At 42.4% G+C, this 20,285-nt stretch overlaps 3 protein-coding genes across 9 annotated transcripts; 1 reads left to right on the top strand and 2 right to left on the bottom strand.

Annotated features, from left to right (window-relative positions):
- Positions 1–32: 32 nt before the first annotated feature.
- best1 (bestrophin 1) lies at positions 33–7,985 on the bottom strand. 5 transcript variants are annotated; one of them, XM_088416632.1, is made up of 12 exons: positions 7,540–7,985; positions 6,529–6,668; positions 5,436–5,585; positions 5,043–5,317; positions 4,083–4,177; positions 3,692–3,925; positions 3,185–3,339; positions 3,021–3,098; positions 2,684–2,836; positions 2,531–2,611; positions 2,299–2,450; positions 33–1,390 (listed from the first exon to the last, which is right to left on the bottom strand). In XM_088416632.1, exons 4-12 carry the CDS (start codon positions 5,192–5,194, stop codon positions 346–348), a joined length of 2,145 nt encoding a protein of 714 aa, XP_088272758.1. In that variant the 5' UTR covers positions 5,195–5,317; positions 5,436–5,585; positions 6,529–6,668; positions 7,540–7,985; the 3' UTR covers positions 33–345. The 5 variants fall into 5 exon arrangements, with proteins under 5 accessions (XP_088272758.1, XP_088272759.1, XP_088272760.1 ...); XM_088416633.1 differs by having other exon boundaries at positions 5,043–5,171; positions 5,260–5,317; positions 5,436–6,668; positions 7,540–7,978; XM_088416634.1 differs by having other exon boundaries at positions 5,043–5,171; positions 5,260–5,313; positions 5,436–6,668; positions 7,540–7,978.
- On the top strand, positions 5,852–13,461 carry rab3il1 (RAB3A interacting protein (rabin3)-like 1). Of its 3 annotated transcripts, XM_088416635.1 has the most exons (12): positions 5,852–6,003; positions 6,446–6,683; positions 8,998–9,181; positions 9,266–9,361; positions 9,468–9,545; positions 10,188–10,400; positions 10,658–10,786; positions 10,869–10,981; positions 11,441–11,464; positions 11,775–11,874; positions 11,960–12,026; positions 12,118–13,461. In XM_088416635.1, exons 2-12 carry the CDS (start codon positions 6,505–6,507, stop codon positions 12,201–12,203), a joined length of 1,269 nt encoding a protein of 422 aa, XP_088272761.1. In that variant the 5' UTR covers positions 5,852–6,003; positions 6,446–6,504; the 3' UTR covers positions 12,204–13,461. The 3 variants fall into 3 exon arrangements, with proteins under 3 accessions (XP_088272761.1, XP_088272762.1, XP_088272763.1); XM_088416636.1 differs by lacking the exon at positions 11,441–11,464; XM_088416637.1 differs by lacking the exons at positions 5,852–6,003; positions 6,446–6,683 and adding an exon at positions 7,413–7,727.
- Positions 12,567–20,117, bottom strand: epx (eosinophil peroxidase). The gene is made up of 16 exons (XM_088416628.1): positions 19,374–20,117; positions 18,724–18,808; positions 18,460–18,635; positions 17,325–17,457; positions 17,075–17,204; positions 16,770–16,976; positions 16,360–16,702; positions 15,971–16,131; positions 15,573–15,831; positions 15,321–15,491; positions 15,009–15,246; positions 14,732–14,943; positions 14,496–14,660; positions 14,334–14,417; positions 14,120–14,216; positions 12,567–14,031 (listed from the first exon to the last, which is right to left on the bottom strand). The coding sequence occupies exons 1-16, from the start codon at positions 19,393–19,395 to the stop codon at positions 13,977–13,979; spliced, it is 2,538 nt and encodes an 845-aa protein (XP_088272754.1). The 5' UTR covers positions 19,396–20,117; the 3' UTR covers positions 12,567–13,976.
- Between the last annotated feature and the right edge of the window lie 168 nt (positions 20,118–20,285).

Here is a 20,285-nt window from a genome sequence, read left to right as displayed (position 1 = left end):
TTACCTTGTAAAAAGAAAACAAAGCAACAAAATACTATTTCACAGTTTTATTAAAACTAAAACAAAGCATTGTTCATAAGGCATGGAAGCAACAATCTTAAGGCCTGGAAGTTTTAAATAATCCACTTTTAGCGTTTGCATTTATTTCTTCCCCATATGTTAACACTTAAATCTTTTAAGGTGCTTTGTGCCTCACAAGTAGGTTAATTGTTCTCTTAGCACTCCCCAGGAAGTGGAGATTACTTGTTATACTTGTTGCGTATAAGGCTCCAATTGAGTTTAATACTCATACACCTAAAATAGTTCTTAGCGTGGAGTGGCATGTGACATACAAACGGCATTTTCTCAGTCTTGCTTCCTGCTTGGAGCTGCTTTGTTCCCGCCGCCATCTACTAACACACCCAGCAGGTCTCCTTCAGCCAATGAAATTCCAGAATCATTGGGGGAATTTTGTTGATTGGCTTCTTGTTGCAAAGGTGTCACACTTGAAGCGGTCAGGGTGTTAAGTCCGCCGTTGCTCGCCTTAACATTGGCGCCGAAGTTACTGAAGCTGCTAAGATTAGTGTTGAGATGACTTCCTGTTGTGCCCGTGCTGTTGCTGCCTGTCACATTAATGCTGTTCGAGCTACTGTTGGGATTATTTGGATTTGCTAGTCCGTGACGCAAGGGAGTCGTGAATGAGAATGCCCTTTCCCCCCCGCTAGTTGTCGTTCTTGCACTCGGGGGTCCTGTCTGGCTGTCGGCGGACGGCAAGGCATCCAACGTCAGGCACGGAGGCGGAGGCCTGCGAGATAGCAGGCCGTGACCACGCCTGAGTTTCGATATGGGGCAAAGCTCAGGCGGAGGGTCGGGAAAGGAGAAGGCCTGGGCGGCGGGCCCGTCGCCATCTTCGCTCAGCCAGGGGAAAGCCGATGAGGGTGGCGGGATGTGATTGGGCGTGTCAGGGGGCAGAAGCTGTGAGCCGACAGTCGGAGGAGCAAGCGAGCTACAACTTTGATCCCATTCGTTATGAGGCCGCCGGGCAGGTCGAGGTCGAGCCACTGCTGGAGGAACGCAATGGATGGGAGTCTGGGGGCAGCTGTAGAAACCTGCTCTCTCATACAAGGGCAGGCAGGGGAAGGCGTAATCCTGATCCCGCTCTGCGTTTAATGGTTGGCGGGCTTGATTTGTGACAAATGGAGCCTCTGTTTGTAAGTAAAGGGGGAAGCGACTCAGTGGCGCACCGGGGCGGCGACGTAGCAGCGAGACCCGAGAAGAGCGAGGGAAGCTGGGGGACTGGACACCCAGAAAGCGACCCAAACCTCCCAACAGTGGTGTGGAGTAGTTGGCTTCCTCGTTTTCTTTTATTTGCTCCAAGTTGGACTGAAACTCCATCTCCTCTTTAGGAACACTGTAAAGCACAACAATGTCACTAGGGCTAGAAAGAGCCTTCGGATAATTCAAGTAACTCAGTTAAAAAAAAAAAAAAAAAAATCCGTGAGCCATTTTTTTTCTTGCATACCTGCTTATTTGTGTACATGTCAGAAAAAATGTCAAGCCAAGTGAAGCAACGATTGTAGTGCTCCGCATAGTATTAAAGGGCCTGTATCATGAAAATCCAACTTTTTTTATCGACTTGTGATTTTCCTTCACAAATATATTTCTAAGAATTTGTTACTTATTCTGTGCTCTCGGCCCGAGAGGATAAAAATGGATTGAGAGACAATATGATAAATGAGCCTATACATCTCAGTAACACCCTTGCAAGATTAAATACACATTTATCTTATCCGAGGAGACGTTCCCGTTTCACTTTTCTTTACTTTTGTTTTCATTCGGGGGTTGGAGAGGAGAGACTTTGCAGCCTAGTAAACAGCAACATTTCAGTTATTAGACTTCGCCCAGACAATCAACGTTCCTATACATATTTCAGCGGGAATTGTTGAGTGGTGTTTTTTTCAAGGAGACCAATTTGATAGGAGAATGGGTATTAGTGTGTGTTCTCTTGACATGCCTTTTGCTTTGTTGGCACTGCAGTTCATTTCAATGTCAGTCAAAGAGAACTCACTCTACCTTTTGTTGTTGCTTCAAATGAATCCTGTATGTTAAACTTGTAGATTTTCAGTTATTTTAAAATTTTGGGAAAAATATTGAGAAAACCAAAGCGAGCTACAGTATTTAGTAGTTTACGTTTTTCATTAACTTTTTAAAATATATGACACTGGGATATTATTTTAATATAAAATGTCTGTTGTCTAACATGTAAAAATAAATAAATAAATAATTTAAACAATACAATTTATTTTGCTTGAAGTGTACCTGATATCCAAAGCAGAACCCATGAATGACGGTTTGCAATGATCGGCGCTGGCAGTTGTGTAGGGAGGGCGAGGCTCGGACTCATTCCAATACATGTCCTTCTCAACCAGCGGGAGATTGTCGTACATTTCATCTACAGACAACAAAGATACCTGAAACACAATGAAAAACATCAGCCAAGGTGTAAAGTTTACATTGCAGACCGATCACAACTTTCTTATAGCATCAAAACCTGCAAATTGCGATCGACAAGCCAATTTGTCTCAAAGTCGTCATCATCTTCTCCAAAAGGATTGATGAGTTGCTCGGCTACCTAAAAGCAGAACCGGGTCAGACACAAACCACTTGTCAAACTGCCTGGATGACAACATTTGTAGCGTCAAACCTTCAGCCAGCCAACGTAGAAGAAAAACTGCAATAGAGTAAACACAGGTAAATAGAAGTCCAGGTCGTGACCAGGGTAGCCTTGGGCTGGATCCAAAAACTGACGACCAATCAGACAAGCCAGGAAGAAGCTGTACACCGCCACAGTCGCCACCTAAGCAACATACACTACTCAAGTAGGGAAAAAAGTTGGCTTTCCATGTCATGTGACTCACGTCTAAAGAATGTAGTTTAATGTATGACTACTCCAATCAAAGGTGATCAAATTGAGGTTCGTGAAGCCAAATATATTGCATGTGTCGGACACATTATATTGAGGACGTAAACAGAAACAATACCTGAGTATACACGAGAGGGAGGCTGATCCAGTCGTAGCCATACAGCTTCATGCACTTTGCACGTAAACTGTTCAGCTCCTAAATAATGAGAAAGAAAAGACATGCTTTACAAATGTAATCTCAGTCGTTCGTGCCCACAGTCTGAACAAACATACTGTACGTACAGTGAGAATGGCGGTGAGAGCCACATCGTTGTTGATGCGACCGTCGGTCCGGGCCCGTAAAGCCAGACTGACAAACCACATGCAGGGAACCCAGAATTTGTTATGAGGGGAGGGCAAGTCTTCCAGATGCTTCAATTCCTCTGATGTCATCAAACCTGATGAGCACACAAAATGCATGAAGACAGATGATGAGAAAACATCAAGTTTAGATTACAAAATAAAATTAAAAATGATATAGAACAGAAAACGTCTATTATATTCTCCAGTAATTAAGCCTGTATCATTTTATACGTTCTTTGCAGAAGATATAGAATACATGCCTGAGTTAGCCTGTTGAAGGGGCTTTGTGTTGTTTGTTAACATTAGGTCACCAGACCGTCCCATGGCAAAGTTAGCTAATTATTTTGAATTCAGAGCATGTAATTTTCTTCTTGCAAAGTTCAGACTGACAATACCCCAAAACAGGGAACGGTAACCAACGTCCGGCGCTTCCATTTGCCAGCATACCTGCCTGCACCAGGTGCTCCATGGTGGGAAACCTCTTGTAGACAGCTGTGCTGACCGAACGGTAGATAAGCACGCCAGAGAGGTTGGCATACCGCATCAGAGTGCGCCGGGTCAATCTGGCAGACTCGTCTGCTCCTCGCACATGACCTCCCACCAGTGACGCCAGGCGGTCGGGCCAGGGGACGTTTTCAAACTGACCCCACCAGCGAGATACCACCAAGGTCACATAGAAACCTGTAATGCGGTTAAAGTTGGTACCAACTTGTGATTGTTTACTTTAAGGAAGCCTCAAGCTCAATGTGATACCCAGTCTAGAACTCTTGCCGGTTACAATGCTGGGGTACATACCCCTAAATTTTTAGGCCGAGGAAGCCAAATGAGAGGGACTCACCAAGAACAAAGGACACAGGGATGAGCTCTGCATAGCGGTCACAGTACATGGAGAGCTTCTCAAACAGCCTCTTCTGCTCAACATTTAACAGGAACCTAAAGTAGAAAGCCCTTTGAAGTTAGCACATAACGTCATTACGTCAGCCCTGAACACAGGTGATATCATTTTCTGTCGACAGCAAGTGGCAAAATGAAAAAAAAAAAAAAAACTCATCAAATGAAATATTGTCAAAATGTTCACTTTTTTTTTTATCGGCTGAAAATCACTAAATAAGTAAAACATCCATGTGAGTGAGGCAAGTAATGTTAAACAAGATAATAGTATTTTTATCCAGATAGACCTTGGTAATTTTTTAAATTCTTGTGTAACTTTGTTTTTTTTAAATCAAAATTCTTTTTAATATTAAAAAAAAACTTTCCATTGATTTTAAAGATGACATTATTTACACATTGTTTGTTATAATGTAGTACAATAAAAACACCCACAAGATGTCTTCTGGATTATAGATTTTGCGCTAAATCTGGCACATCCATTTTAGACTTGACATGGTCAAAAAAATCCAAATTCAGTCCTTGAAAACAGGTTGTATATGTTATAGCCTGTCCAATATGGTCCATTGACTTAAGATGTGGTTGACTGCAGTTTGAATCCTGTTCAGGGTGAACTGAAAGAAGGTCAAAGTTCTAAATAGCACAACCGCTTAGTTATCACACTACCAGAAGCGTGGCTAAAATACTGTGACAATTACGTGGAAGAAAATTACCCAAAAATGATCAAAATACTGCACAAATGTTGAAATGGACCTTTGACAATGAATGAGATAATTGTGGAAACAATACAGAGCCTGCCACATTTATCAGTGCCCAAGAAGAAACAACCTTCAAAACTGTTGGTGATCCCTGCTCAAATGTTTTCAAATGGTGATGCCAATTTGAAGAAGAAAGCCATTTTTAGCAGTACCTATAAACAACGCTGAAGAAGTAGTAGAGCAGAGTGAAGATGATGAGCTCTCTGTAGAGGAGCTTATAGATGCTGCCTTTCCAGCGCAGGAGCAGGTTGAAGAAAGTGCCGAGGCCTGCATCCGCCACTCTGCGGGAGTAAGTCACTGTCATTGCCGCTGCCGCTTCTTCTTAAAGGCCGACTCTCTCGTTTGGCATTGGCCTGACATGAAGGACACCTCTGTTGTCTCGTCAGACCACAGAATCAGCAATCGACCGGCTTGGTCTGCTATCTACCTGAATCCAGATGGCAAATATTTGAAATAACAATACAAAAATGATATGTTATTGTGAAGCTAAATCAAAACAAGAGGTCATCTTGACAGCCTGCAAATTCGGAATGGCTACTACTCACCGCTGAAAACTCAAATATTTTGCCATGGCTGCAAGTGAGAAGGAGGCGTATGGTCGACCTCCTTGGAGTGGGAATGTTGGCGAAAGAGAAGCAGGACCAGTAAAAGGAGAGAGTGGAGCTTCTACACCTCCGGTCACTTGATGTCTTAAGCTGTTTTGAGCAACAAAGCTGCATTGTGAGCTCCCTCAGGCTTTGTTAATCTCAACAAATCACACACGGCCGTAAAACTGGTTGCTAAGATACGTGTATCACTTTATGAAAGTTATTTAGAACACTCAGGTGCTCGGAATGCAAAATCCGTCTTTTATGAGTTTATGTTTGAATGAGAATTATGATTTCATTGTTATCATGAAAAAGCAGGAGTGTGTTGAGCCCTCTGATGGAAAAAATGTGCACAGCCGTACTTGTGGGCCAGGAGGTGTTAGTGATCATTAACCCTTGCTGTCTAACCAGAAAAGCAGCGGCAAGGGTGAAGTGCGGACAGAGTCCAATCGTCTAACCGCCTCGGTTACTCTAACCTATTTCGTTGGAATTACATTTAAAACAACCGAACAGTTAGTTCCATCGGGTGAGTGTGACTTTTTTATGTTATTCAAACTGCATTTGTTTTATGCCAGATTGGCTTCGGTTCACACAGGTTGTGAACAGTCCCTTGACTCCTGCATTGAACACTTTGAACAATGTTATTGTGACCTGTCAGGTGTGCTGGCACTCGTGAAAACATTTAAAGGTTTTTAGGGTCACCAACCTTTTTGAAACTTTGACACTGAGTAATACGAAGGGCTACCGCTTTATGTGAAGACCCTGATTGTGTTATTACTTTCTCACAATAATTATGAAGAAGCTGCAGTAAATATGTAAATCAAGTGTAATATGTAATGTATATGTCATATATGCATAATCGTTAGTAACATTTCCTAGAAAATCACAATGTTCTATCACTTGTAAACTATTTGCAGAACAGGTCTGCATTATTGTATTAAGCCTTGTTTCCTTCTCTCTGTTTTCAGGGGCCATCCTTGAGTTCTGGACTGGATAAAATTAAAACGAGTTAATTTTCTTGAGGGACATGGATGCTTTCGAGGGAGTTCACAGTGTTCAGATTTCCTCCTCTCCGCCCCCCGTAACGTCCTCCGGTCGGGCCTACGAAGTCCTGAAGGCTGGGAGGTCCGGAATAGCAGTGTATTCCTCTGCAGTCTTCTTTGGAGCGCCATATGAGACTGAGGAGAAGGGCTGCGTGGTAGGAAGGTATGTCATGACAAATACTGATCAGGGCAAAGAATCGGTTGACATTTTGCGATTTATGGTGTTTGAAAGAGATCAGAGTGGATTTTATGTGTCTTTCATAATGGACAAAAAAATTAGAATGAATTGTATTTTTTTTTCCAAACACCAAGTAGAACCACTAACTCAAAAAATACCCTGCACCATCATGCAACATTAATATCGCAAAGTATGCCGAAGTGTTTTTCAAAAATGAGGCAAGAGTTTTATTCCTAAAAGTATATTTAATAGTATTGTAATCCACCAGAACAATTTTAAGCATGAACACCTCACCTATATAAACTCCAGTCCTCGAGGGCTTGAGTCCTGCATGTTTTCCAAGTTTTTCTTTGCAACGCACCTGATTCCAATGATCAGGATAATTATGACACGCCTGAGGAGCTCGCAAATGAGCTACTTATTTGAACCAGGTGTGTTGCAAAGAAAAACTTTGATGAGGATACAGACCCGTGTGGATTGGAGTTTGACGTTTAAGCGGGTTAACTGAGCCTTGATCAACTGTGATATAATTCGTAAGACAAGGTACCACTAAACATTGTACTTTTAATGTCAGTAAAAAAGAGCTACGACGCTTTAAATAAAAAAAAAATATTTATATATATACAGTATATATAAACATTTGCAACCAATGTGACGTCACGTGGGACACGCAAGGACTGGCGTAAAGTGGGTGCGCTGTCACGTGACTTGGGAACAGGCTAAAAAGTGTTTGTAGTTGTTTCCGTCGCCTGGATTCATAAATCACGAATAAATTCAAGGCAGATGAAAATGTAGATATACGACAGGGAAAGGTGCAAAATATGCATTCGTGGTCACTCACTATTGTTTGCTTCGCCATCGTTGATGACGTCAGCATCCGCATTCCTCCACGTTGTGTGTGCGGCACTGATTTTAAACTCCCGAGCTAGTCACATTTCGATGACTTCTCAGCACGGACTGCCGGAGGACGCAGGCGGCGGACAAATCGAACTTTCGGCCGGCTCTTATTTTTTTTAGGAAGCTGTCAGGGTAACTGTGTCACTCTTTCTTTGACATTAACTAACATTAAGAAAGTCGCCTTGTTACCTTGAAGTGTGACTGCTCGTTAGCGCAAGACTGAGACTGGCTTTGAACTTTCACGTCATGATGTTTGGAATCATAAAATAGGCAGGAATTGATTTGTTGTTTATAACTTCTATTATTATCGTTCAAGTTTATAACGATGCTATACTAGTAAAGTTGACTTGCGTTGTCCCGTTTATGACAACCAGATGTTTTAAGTCACGTGAGTTCACTTTTGAGCCAAAACCCTGACAATACTCAAAGTCGATACTCGAGTACAAGTGCTGATTCAATTACTGTAATAAAGTAAAACACAACGATTCAAATAGTCAATAATTAAAAACACTATGTAGGTATGTGTGTAAAATGTCAAAGATTAATTAGTTGATTTAAATGAAAGCACCATTTTCAGATCGTAATGACGAGTCCGGTGATAGTTTATCTGCATTTGGCCACACCAATGAACTGAAGCAACTGTTGCAGGATCGTAAAAAAAAAAATACTACCAATGGTTCATTTACTCTGGAACATAAAGGATTAACTCGCATAGTGGGAAAAGGTTATGCTATCTCATGGGTTCCGGTCAATGGAATAATCTCGATTTGAGGATGACGTGATGCAACCGTTATGCACGTATAGCCTGCACATGCCTTATGATATAAGTTTAGTTCAGTTGGCAACGTTGAACATATTTTCCTTCACAAAATGGATATTATCTATAAACCAAATTATGACGGAATTGAGTCAGGCACAATCCAGGGCCTCAACCCTACAATGATGTGAACAGTCAGATCAATTCAGAAAATGACAACAATAAATCTGATGACATGGCAAAATTGAGACAATGGTGCAGAGATGTAGGCCAAAATGAACAGCGGCGCATCATGTGATATTTTTTTCCTCTCTTGGTTGCGGTGCTAACTTTATGAAAGTGATATATGGAGGTATCACTGCCCCACGAAGCATATTTTTTTTTAGCATATTTCTAGACAAAGCAGTCTACTATTGTTGCACTAGGTCTACATGACTTGCTTACAAAATTTTTATGGGGCAATAGTATCACATCTGTGAGTGTTGTGCGACATGAAATACACCGAGCATGAAATCACATTTACCGGTACATTCCAGACCAAAACTACAAGCAAAAACTTTTTTTTTTCTTAATTTGTCGTAGGGCGTCAATGGAGAAATGTCATGATGTTGAACCATGATCAGTTATGTTTATGATCCCATACAGGTTGGTCGATCTGGATCCTGAGCCAGACCCCAGATTGGAGGGAAGAGACCAGATTGGGCCCGCAATGGATATTGACCATGGCGTCCATTCCCGCCTTCGCAGCTCCTCATTGGAAATCCGAGAGAAAGAAATACGTGAAAAGGGCTCAGAGTTCCTCAGTGAACAGTTAGATGCTGCAAAGAAGGTTTTGTCATTATTTTAACACACCCACATACAGTCGAGTGAAAAAAAGGGAAGTGGCACACTTACAACTTCTAATTTTTTTCAGGAACTAAAACTAAAAGATAAGGAATGTGAGCGGTTGTCGCAGGTCAGGAATCAGCTGGAACAAGAACTAGAAGAGCTCACCGCTAGTTTATTTGAGGTCAGCATCTCAAAGTTCTGCTTCTTTAAATGAATTGTATGCTAGATATAATTGTATGTATGAAATTGCATGTTGAAATGAATCAGATTTTTCCTCCCCACAACAGGAGGCTCACAGGATGGTGCGGGAAGCCAACGTCAAACAAGCAGGAGCAGAGAAACAACTGAAGGAGGCTCAGGGGAAGGTTTGTGTCATAATCTTTTCCAAAGATTTGATGATATTATAATTTACGAAATCAACTTCCTAATTGTAGTCTATTAAGACCAACAACAGTCTAAATTAGGGGATTTTTAAATGATTTTGGTGAAGTTGAGTTTTTAAAGCAAAAATATCAGCTTTGAAGTGCATTTATATTCAGGAAAGTTTGTTTTCTTGACTGAGAAATTTGTTTTTGGTGAGACCAACCTGTGTTCTACTGTTTATGTTTAAAGAACATAAAGCTTCTTTTCTGGTAAAGGTAGAAGAGTGCACCCTTTCTTTTGGAAGATTCACTGGTATATTTCACAGAACACAATAATGTCTGGTTCTTTAAAGATCCGAAAATGGCTATCCCTGAATGTTTTGTTAGTTTATTTATTCAATGAGGCGAACAAAGAAAAAGGTCAGGGTAGATAAGGAACTCTGCTGTGAAAATGGCTATCCCTGAATGTTTTGTTAGTTTATTTATTCAATGAGGCGAACAAAGAAAAATTAAACGAAATAATAACACATCTGTTGAAATGGCCCACAGATCATGCATATGCCATTTCTGTTCTAAAAATATTTAGATTCAGAAAGCCTTGGAAAAGCCTGAAAGTCTTTTTTTTTTTCCGTATCCCATTGTCAGATCGATGTCCTTCAAGCCGAAGTGACGGCACTCAAGTCCCTGGTATTGACGTCCACACCATCCACGCCTAACCGTCAGCTGCATCCCCAGCTGCAGCTCCCGGTCAGCGGACACAACCGCAACAAGAGCGTGAGCGGCAGTTTCCCATCCTCACCTGGCAAAACCGAACCTCCGTCAATTCCGGTTCAGCCCGTGGTCCAAGAAGACAGAGAGGTATGAAATTGATTTAATTTGTGCCCCTTTTTTCTTTCTTCTCTTAAGCTTTCTTCTCTCAAGCTTGTTTATTCTTCTTGTAACTTTCCTTTTTTTCTCTCAGCCTGCTGTTCCTGCTCTCGTCTTATTCTGTCTGCTTTCTGGCCAGTTATTCAGTATTATTGCAGAACCGGTGACAGGGGCTTGGGTGAACAGGTAAAACACCCATCATGTGTCTTTGCTGACAAGATTATTGAGGGACTGCCTTGCCTCCACAGTTGGACTCAGTCCTGTACGCAGAGTTCCTAATGTGGAAAGAGCATCCAAGTTTAGATCGCTCATCTGCCCTCATAAGCCGCATCTACAGAGAAGACATCACACCCTGCCTCTCTTTTACACGATCAGAGGTCAGAATCTCCTCACCGCCGTCAGCTGGGAAACATTCTCTGAATATGAAAGTCTAATAGAGGCAGTCGTTCTTGTCCACAGCTGTCCCAGCTGGTGCAAAACGCCGTAGAAAACAACTCTCTGACAATCGAGCCTGTGGCCATGTCGGCGTTACCAATGGTTAAAGCCTCGGCCGTAGAGTGTGGAGGACCTAAGTGAGTTTTTTGTGTGTGTAACAACAGCCACACTGTTGTTACTTTCACCAGTCACTGCTCAATCTGGGCAGTCAATACATTATCAAGTGGAACCTCTGAGGTCAAAGACTGGGATGCTGGTCAACTTGTTTCAGCTTTGAAAGTGTTTGTCTCATAGGTAATACTTAAAGGAGAAATATAATGGGGCTTTGGTTTCCTATGGTAGCCGATGTTTGTGTTTAAGATGGGCCATTGTAAAGCAAAACCTCAATCCCAAAAATGTATGTTATGAGATCAGTCATTCCAAAGTATTTGTCTATTTTGTTTAAGAAAAATTAAAAGTTAGTAAATGCAACTTTAGCATTCGACTTCATGGGTTCCAGTTGTAGTTTAGATTCTAATTCTTAATCTTTAACAGGAGAATTAAATCAATGGGCCCTTTTCCAATCATTGTTTCACGGCCAAATCTTGTGTTTCCAGTTACTTTAGGGCTGCAGTGGAGACGTAAGTCCGCTCAGAAAGCTTGTCACTCTTTCACTAATCGACATTTACCGCAGCATGAGATGACCCCTGTTCTGACGGCATGGAGAGGCCAGCTGATATCTCTGTGACAAATGTTAATAAGTGCATCCGATGCATGTATCTCACAACGCTAACCTTTAACCTCTGACATGCCCCATCATTTTTGTTCTCATTCTCAGCCTGAATGTGCCTTATAACTAAAGGTGCATCGATTCATGTTTATTGTCTGCTGGAATGACTCAAGAGCATGTTGACATTATTGAATTCACTGAACAGTCCAATTTCCTGGCAGAAAATGTGCGCTAAGCGGCGTGTCCCGACTGTGCAGACATCGCATTAAACTTGGCGACAAGGGCAACTATTACTACATTTCCCCATCCAGCCGAGCACGGGTAAGTTCAGCTGTGTCTCTTTGTGCCTTGTCAGCATCTGCTGCTGTTTCTAATAATTCACATGGCCTTATTTTTGCCTTTCCAGATCACGGCCGTGTGCAACTTTTTTACATATATCCGCTACATCCAGCAAGGCCTGGTCAGGCATAATGGTAAGTTGATCAACAAATGACAATTTTTTTTTTTTCCTGCTTTCTCATCTTTAACCAAACCTAAAATAAGATTTGTTTTGCCGGTGACCAGCGGAGCAGATGTTCTGGGAGGTGATGCGTCTCCGAAAGGAAATGAGTGTGGCCAAGTTGGGGTTTTACCTCACAGAGCAGAGTTAGAGAATGAGGACCGGGACATGATAGGTTTATAAGAGGTCAACCAAGGCTAGGCTCACACTGCCAAATTTTTTTGGGTGAAATCGCATGTTTTTCGCAAGGTCGTTCACATTTCCACATAAATGTGACCCAAAACTAGCCCACATGGCCAATGAGGACATGGTGATATCACACAGAGCGGGCGTGCTTAACGTTAGTATTTAGGGAAGTACCTGGCGATGTTGAAATAATGTCATACCGGAGCCCAGAACATTTTCAATCTGTTACATTTAAGGAGGAATTTGGCCATGGCATTTTGTGCAGTGCCAGCAATCTCTCGCTCGCTGACTCTGATAGAGAGCGAGACAGAAACGAAATACACCTGGCTCTCCCACCTCTGCAGAGTTGTCTCGGTTACGCCCGCTATTGTTGTTTTTGTTTTTTCCAACCTGCTCCCGCCTTTTGAGTGCACAATTGTGAACTTTGTCGCTTGTTTGTTACATGCGAGTCAGACAATCCGTTCTAGGACTACATACCCAAGGGGCCTGAATCGCATTTGAAAAAAAATTATGCATGTGTCATTCATTAGGGGGCAAAAAAAAAAAATCTGAATTGGGTCGCTCCCAGGCTGCAGTGTGAACCTAGCCCAAGAAAACAGTTGTACTATCAGAATAAGACAATGAAAGGTAAAGTATATTTTTAATATGCATATAATGTCTCCATGCCTAGTTTTAATCTTGTGCATGAAATCCCCACAATCCTGTTCAACCCTATGTATTATAGTTAAGGCATTTGTGCCCGAAGACTTAAACAAGTAAATATCCAACAGAATTTTATTAATAAACAATGTTACTTATGTATGTAAGTGTCAAAAACTATACTAATATCATTACCTTTTGATGCCCACACCACTTAAGCAATTGCTGGGTGTTGTTCTGGAAAGAGATGTATTGCTCTGCACAATTTAGCTCTACAAACTTTATCACGCAAGTCAAGTTTTGCACATCCAAAATCAACACGTACTATCCTGTATGAGCCATTGACAACAATGCATAAATGTCATAAATAGCCATGTTATGTGATTAGCAATGGCTGTTTTACCTCACAGTACAGTATATATGCATGATTGTAGTTATCTTTAATAGTCAACTGTATTTTTGATGGTAAAAATGAAGAAATGCGATAAGTGCAATAGCCACTTCTTGGTCTTTAAGGCTTTGAAGTCTTCAATGTCAGTGTCCTGATGAATGCCAACACTCCATTAAAGACTTGCTATGCCACACTTGTCATTTTCTAAAATGTGTTTCTTCACTTTGTAACACACGGATTAGTTGGAAGTTTGGGAATGAGCTCTTGAGTTGTGGTCATCCCCATGAATGCCCTGTTTACAGCGGCATAAACCGCAATTGGGACACACCCACAGTTGTTCTACAGGTTTGTAAGCAGGAATTCAACACGGGCGTACTGAATAAACATTGAGGCCACGTCCCACTCAGAGGGGCTTTATGGAAAGAAAATCTTTCTTACGACGCAGACATTCCTGTAAGCCTGTGGTTTCCGGCTTGAAATACCTTTAGTAAGCTTGCTGCTCTGCTTCCGTGGTCTCTCGATGCAGCTTGCAGGAGACCTCAATAAATCATTTGTTAATAATTGAATACAGTGACTGTGTTTGGTGACATAATGGCACAAAGAACAAACCAGTGTCACTCCTTCATTTTGTTGATGCTGCTTCAGTAAATTTCCATCACAGTGGAAGCTTGTCCACAGTTTTTTTTTTTGGGGGGGGGGGGTGATTGCTTAGCTTTGCCCTGGGCAACATCCAGCACGGACTGACTCTTTGTTTGGCAAACACCTGAAACACAAAAACATTGCGAGATTTCTGTCACACCTTTTACAGATGGACGATGAATGAAAAGTCACTTGTATCTGTGCTGACTTGCCTTCGAAAACAGCAAAGGATCATCAGCATCCCGGCAACACCGCCGAGCACGACGATGACAGCCGTCACGACAGACACGGTGGATGGCGAGGAGAACTCTGAATCAGTATACGCAAACAGTCAAAAGAGAAGTTAAGCACTCAACAATGCATAGTGCGCGATGTGTAGATTTGCAGTTTGGGGCATTTCTTTGAGAAATTCCAAAATCAACCGACCTGAGCAAGAAAAGGAACCTGGCAGGTTGAGACACTCCATGTTTTGGGGGCAAACAGGAATTAGTTGTTCACATTCATTTACGTCTGAAATGACATGGACAAGTTGAATGTGATTGCTCTAGACACATTGACAACTTTCTATTAAAATTAAGATTTGAATACCTTGGCATGTTGGAGGTTGTGAGTTCCACTGCTGACTTTGTGCATCACAGCTGACAGTTGAAGAACCTTGCAGCTCAAAACCAGCTTGACACTCATAGATGATCAGAGAGTCACAGAGCAGGGAGTAGCCGGACTGAATTCTGGGTATGGGACCGCAGCGTGGATCTTTGGGAAAGGTCACCGCACAATTTTCACAACATGATGGACAACCTTGTTTTTTTGATCATACTCTTCACCTGAGTGTGGTTCTTTCCAGGCGCTGAGGTCAAGATTGGGGATGAGTGGACTGGAGCAGGCTAGCATGGTATCTAGGTTCTCGGTGCGTGAGAAGGGGTCTTCTGGCACGTGGGAGATGTGGCTGTTGTCACATATGATTCGGGCTAGAGAGACAGCCTGTAGGTGTGTCCTCTGTGCGCTGGTAAACACTCCCTTCCTCTCCCACCAAAACCTTCACATGAAAGATTTTTGTCATTTATAACGGTTTAATGGAGACTTAGCAAAGACTTATTCTACCTGTCACCGTCTCTCAGGGCTCTAAATTGTCTTGCTAGTAGGCAGGATAACAACGGTCCTACTCTGCCTCCATGTAAAGCTGGTTCAGAGATGGCCCCCACCCACACGTCGATATTGTGTGGTGTCCCGTAAAGTTGCTGGAATTTGTCGGCTAGAGTTGGATTACCCAGGATGTCTGCAAGCTTCGATGTAGTGTTGGGAACTGAGAGACCGCAGAATCTTCGCCAGGAGCTATATCCTGGTTGAGGATTAGGTGAGGAAGGTCAGCAAAAGTTTGGTGCTTTTTTTTTTTTTTTGAGTCAACGCTGGTACCTGGAAGACCGTGGTCCCGGCCCCTCTGAAGGTTGAGGGCCCCAAGATCCAGAGGCATTCCACCTTGTGCCTGAAAAAGACGCTCTGTAAGTTCCTCCACCATCATCTGACCAGGAGTTTGTAGTTTGGCGGGAGACAGCAGGAGGCCACGCAGGACTGGGTCGATACCGCCTGAGAGGACAACAGTTAAGCGTATTTATCATTAGAACAATAGAGGGCACCACTTAAATGGTGCCACATGCTAAAGCTTACCCTCCTGGACAACCCTCCATGAGGCAAATAAAGAATGATGAAGGGGGAGCGAGGGATGCTGGGAATTTGCGGCATACCCAGGCCCGAGCCTGGTCACGGTCGGCTGCACGGTGACGTGAGCAAAACGAAAAGCTGCCGTAGCGAAGATGTTGGCAATGCTAGGATCCACATTAGGGTCATAAGCCTTGTAGGGAGGCATCAGCCTGGACATGGCCTTCTCTCCAAGAATGCGAGGTAGGTAGCGCTCCCACGTAAGGATCTGGAAAGCAATGAGAATTGTCAGGCAGGAAGAGTGCCAAAATCTTTGAAGTCCTGAACTCTAATAGTCCAAGTGTTAGTATAAGAAGAAAAAAAGATATTCAAAGTCCACAGCTACTACCACGTTTGAAACGTTGTACCTGGTGCATGGCTCCAATGATCTTCCGAGCCTCTTGGTAGAGGGTGTTGGGACTCCAGTGGGGGTTGAGGTCATGAAGATCTTTGACCAGACGATTGTGTTCCCGCAGGAAAAGCGTGTGAAGGACCACCATGCCGAGATGTTCGTTGGCTCTTGAATCACCTGTCAAACGTAACTCAAAAGCTAACCCTAATACTTGGTGACTGGAGATTCCGATATCGACTTGAGTGTTTGTTTTTCTGATGACTTTTTTTCTATCTGCAGCCACCAAAGAACGCAAACCAAAAATTTGTTTAAGGACTATTTCACTGAGGGTACAATACTGTATATGTTTGCCAAATAAAATCCTGCTCTGGAGCTGTGGGTTGCACAACCCTAGATTACACTCACCAGCTTGGAAACAGGAAGTGGCGTTGTCACGTGACGGGGTGCCTTCTCTCGGGCCGCAGGGATCCGAGCGAGTCTGCGGGCGAGGCAAGAAAGGCAGGTAGGCCAGCTCCCCGTCCGAATGCTGCGAGTTGCAAGCCATTGAGCCGAGAAGCGAGGAGCGGTCACGTAGCTCCAGAGCCTGAGCATCGGAGCTACCATACACCATACTGGCGTCCACAAAAGAGGTGATGGCGTTGAGCTGCTCACGTCGCATGGGGACCTCAGCTCCATCCACACAGCTCGGAGCGGAGCGGAAGAAGGGCATGCAACTTTGGATGCCATAACGAGGGTCAGATGGTGGAATCTGGAGAGAAAGGTTTTTTGGTTTTCGAACCCCCAAATCCGCCTTGACAAAGCTAGCGAAGAAACACCTCAATGGGGAAGCAGGGCGACTCCCGGCTACATGTCCGGGTGCAATCCGCCCCGGTGCGGAAAGACACCGTGCTGGGGCTCTGCGGGGTCAGCACCAGGTCGTGGTCAATCCACTGGCCCCACTCCACCAGCAGGTGGGACAGAGTGGAGTCCAGAGAGATGTTGTCATTGTGAGTAAAAAGAATCTCCTGAGACACCAGTCGCACCTGCGCAAACCAACAAGGAGAGGTGAGGGAGGCAAACCTTCAGGCTACAGTGAAGCGGCGGGGTGTGGGAGATGCCGGGTTTGCTACACGGGTCTTACCGGCGGCAAGCTGAAGTTGTGGTAGGTGTGATCTGGATCCCAGCCTTTGGGTGTCCCCCACGTGTCTTCGTACTCTGGAGGCAACCAGCGACAATAGGGAATGTTCGCCGAGCCCCATCTGGGATGTTGTCTGGGCAGCAGGAACAGCAACCCAATAGACCTTGCGTCATTGTTTTGTTTTACGGAAAAGTGACGATGCAATATCTGAGAGCAAGAACAAGGTCTGGTTTTTCGAAAATGATGAGCTGACCTGTTGTTGCAGTGGGCGGTGATGGACCTGTAGCGTTCTGCCACACAGCCAGTGGGACAGCTGACTGTGTGCATTTGAGCCAAGCAGCCAGTGGCTTGCTGTAAATTTGCTTCGTCTGCTTCACTTAGCAGTTCTAACGCACAAAAGTGATAAGAATTAAAGAGCGTGTGCTTATGTTATATTACAAAAGGTTGTATTTACATTTTTTACATTTTTTTAACTTGTTCCAATAAATATCTAGAGTACATTTTATTCTACAAAACACTTTATTACGTCCAGGTCTAAACAGAGTAAAATTTAGTATTGGATTTACTGTGAATATTTTATTCTCAAATCTCATCTTCAATATATTATATATTAAATACTATTGTGTTTAGGTTGCTAGTACAGTACAAAAATATGTTGAGAACTTAGAAAGAAAGGCATTCAAGTACAATTTTATATTAAGTTTTTAAGTGAAATACACTGTAATTGAGTCATTAAGTATGTATAATTTGGGGTTCCATACATTTTTTTATTTTAATGTTCGCTCATTTATTGTGAGGGTTCGTTCCCCAAAATATCCTCTGTAACAAAAATTGGCAAAGTAGCAATTGAATTTTTATTTATATTGGCTTTGTTTTAAGATTTTTTTCTTTTGTTAAAACAATACATCTAATCAAAATGTTTTTATCTGGGCTTACTTAGAAGGAGGATAAATATCAAGAAAAAAACCTTCAATACATATGGCCAGTGATAACTCATGCATTCTAACAGTGGCTGAATTTGTTTCAAAAATAAAATTGCTATTTTTTGACTGGTCCGACTCAAAAGAGAAGAATTTTAAACATATTTTCTGGTTGCATAGATATTAAATCTAATTGTCTCATTCCAAACGCCCTTGTGTAAAATAACGACTGTCTCACAGGACAATATATTAGATACCAGTTCTGCATATAAATCCAAATCCAAAGTTAACTTAAACCTAATTACATTTACACAAAAAAATCATGCTGCTGTTTCTTTTTGACCATTCATGTATTGAATGTATTGATAAATAGAAAGTTCTCCACAGTATCTACTTTATACACCTCGGCTCCTATACAACACTACTAAACGCATTCCAAACATGATGTCTTGGTTTGAGATTTTGTACCGTGGCGACTGGGCCGCATCAAAGTGTGCGTGTAGACCATTTCTCGGATCAGCTCCACCGTGTTGTCCAGTAGCTCGGCGGCCCGAATGTGAGTTCTGCTTGTGCTTTGCGTCTGCTTGAAGTGAGCCAGCAGATCAGTCGGTCTCAGGGCACCTTCGGACAGAGACTTCGTCACCCTACAAATTGCGCGTTATTAAAAGGACTGAAAGGGTCTCCTCCTAGGAGATGATGCTATAGTGCAGGCGAGATGTTGATGTGGTGGACCTTGCGCTTGTGTGAGCGTAGGCGCTGTCCGTCAGCTCCGTGGCTCTGCCAAAAGCCTCTTTCATAAATACAGAGCCCACATAAACTGTTGCAGACAAACAAAGAAAATAAACGTAGATTATCAGTTGGGCCTAATTTGGAAATATCTGATATATCAAATACAGTAGTAGGCTTAGGCAATAAATTGATTTCATTTGTCATATTAATAATCAAAGATTTGAAAATGAGCTAAATTATGTAATTGAGATTCAGCATAAGTGGTGATTTACAAGACATGTTGAGAATAGGTAATAAAAACCTAATTAGAATAAAATAGAATGCTTTTAGAATGTTTCCTTTTACAATTTTTGGGATTGAGTGAGTTCATTGGATAGCATTTTCTACATGAAAAATAATGTCGTTATCAAATTGACTATAAACAAAATATCTTTTTACTACTGAAAATGGCAAAATAGACCTTTCAGCAAATTATGCATGTGATTTATTTATTTATGTATTAAAAAAACATTGAAATACTGTTTGTTTTTTTTCCCTTTAGTCGTAATCGTCCAGAATGATTGAAGAAAACGGAAATTGAGACGGTCATATTACCCAGCCCATTTGAAAGACACTCAAAGCAGCTTTCCATTAGTAACAAGTCAAAGTCCTACCTGAGGTATTGTCAAATGACATTGCTTGTCGTAGGAGGAACAAGTGCAGAATGATGGTGACCTACAAGGAGAAGCAGTTGAAAAGAAGACACCAAGCACAAAAATAGGAATTTCAACCAACTTACGCCATGTAAAGTGTCCATCTTGATATGTTCCGTTATAATCGGGCTCGCTGGTACAGAACAATATCTTACTGCTGTGCTGACTGAGGATCACGGCCAACGCCAGCAGGTGTGTGTGTGTGTGTATCAAATAGCCATTTATACACTAGCAAGTATGTGCAGAATCCCCTTATCAGACCCACTGGTGACAGGAAGGCAACATCAAACATAAGCCATGCTGCCTGCACCTCACAATCATTTTTTTTTAAATTCAATTTATGATGAAAAGCATTCTGTCATGTTAGGATCATTTCAAAGAAATCAATTCGACAGTTGTGCTTCAGAGGCGCTCCATCAGGGCTGGGCAAACTTTTGCACTCAAGGGCCACATTTGATCTGGGAAATGCCCAACGTCAGCTAGGAGGAGAAGAAAGTTTTTTAGAAAAAAATAACATAAAATAAACAGAGTGGTGCCCTGGAATATTTGTGTGTTGACGAGTTAGAAGCTGTCACTTGACCACTTGTCTTGCCATTTCAACCTTAGTTCAGATGTAGTGTGGTTCAAATCTCCACCACTAGATGGCGGCAGCAAACTAAAACACCCATTTATGCCCATCTGATCAACTTGATCTAAAATCAATGCATGTTATGTGAAATCGGTGATCGGCTGCATGCCATAATTTGTCGCGCGATCAATTATGTCATCGATCAATTCGGCAAATTATACGTTGTATTAATGTTTTGAGAGGCAACATTTGACCTTATATTATGAATTATCATAAACTAAATGTTCTTACGTTGCTTTCCCCAG

The sequence above is a fragment of the Hippichthys cyanospilos genome, chromosome 6 (assembly GCF_059441005.1).
Source record: "Hippichthys cyanospilos isolate Australia breed blue-spotted pipefish chromosome 6, RoL_Hcya_1.0, whole genome shotgun sequence".
Classification (NCBI taxonomy): Eukaryota; Metazoa; Chordata; class Actinopteri; order Syngnathiformes; family Syngnathidae; genus Hippichthys; species Hippichthys cyanospilos.
Note: the sequence above shows the minus strand (reverse complement) of the source record. Positions and strands in the feature narration are given on the sequence as shown.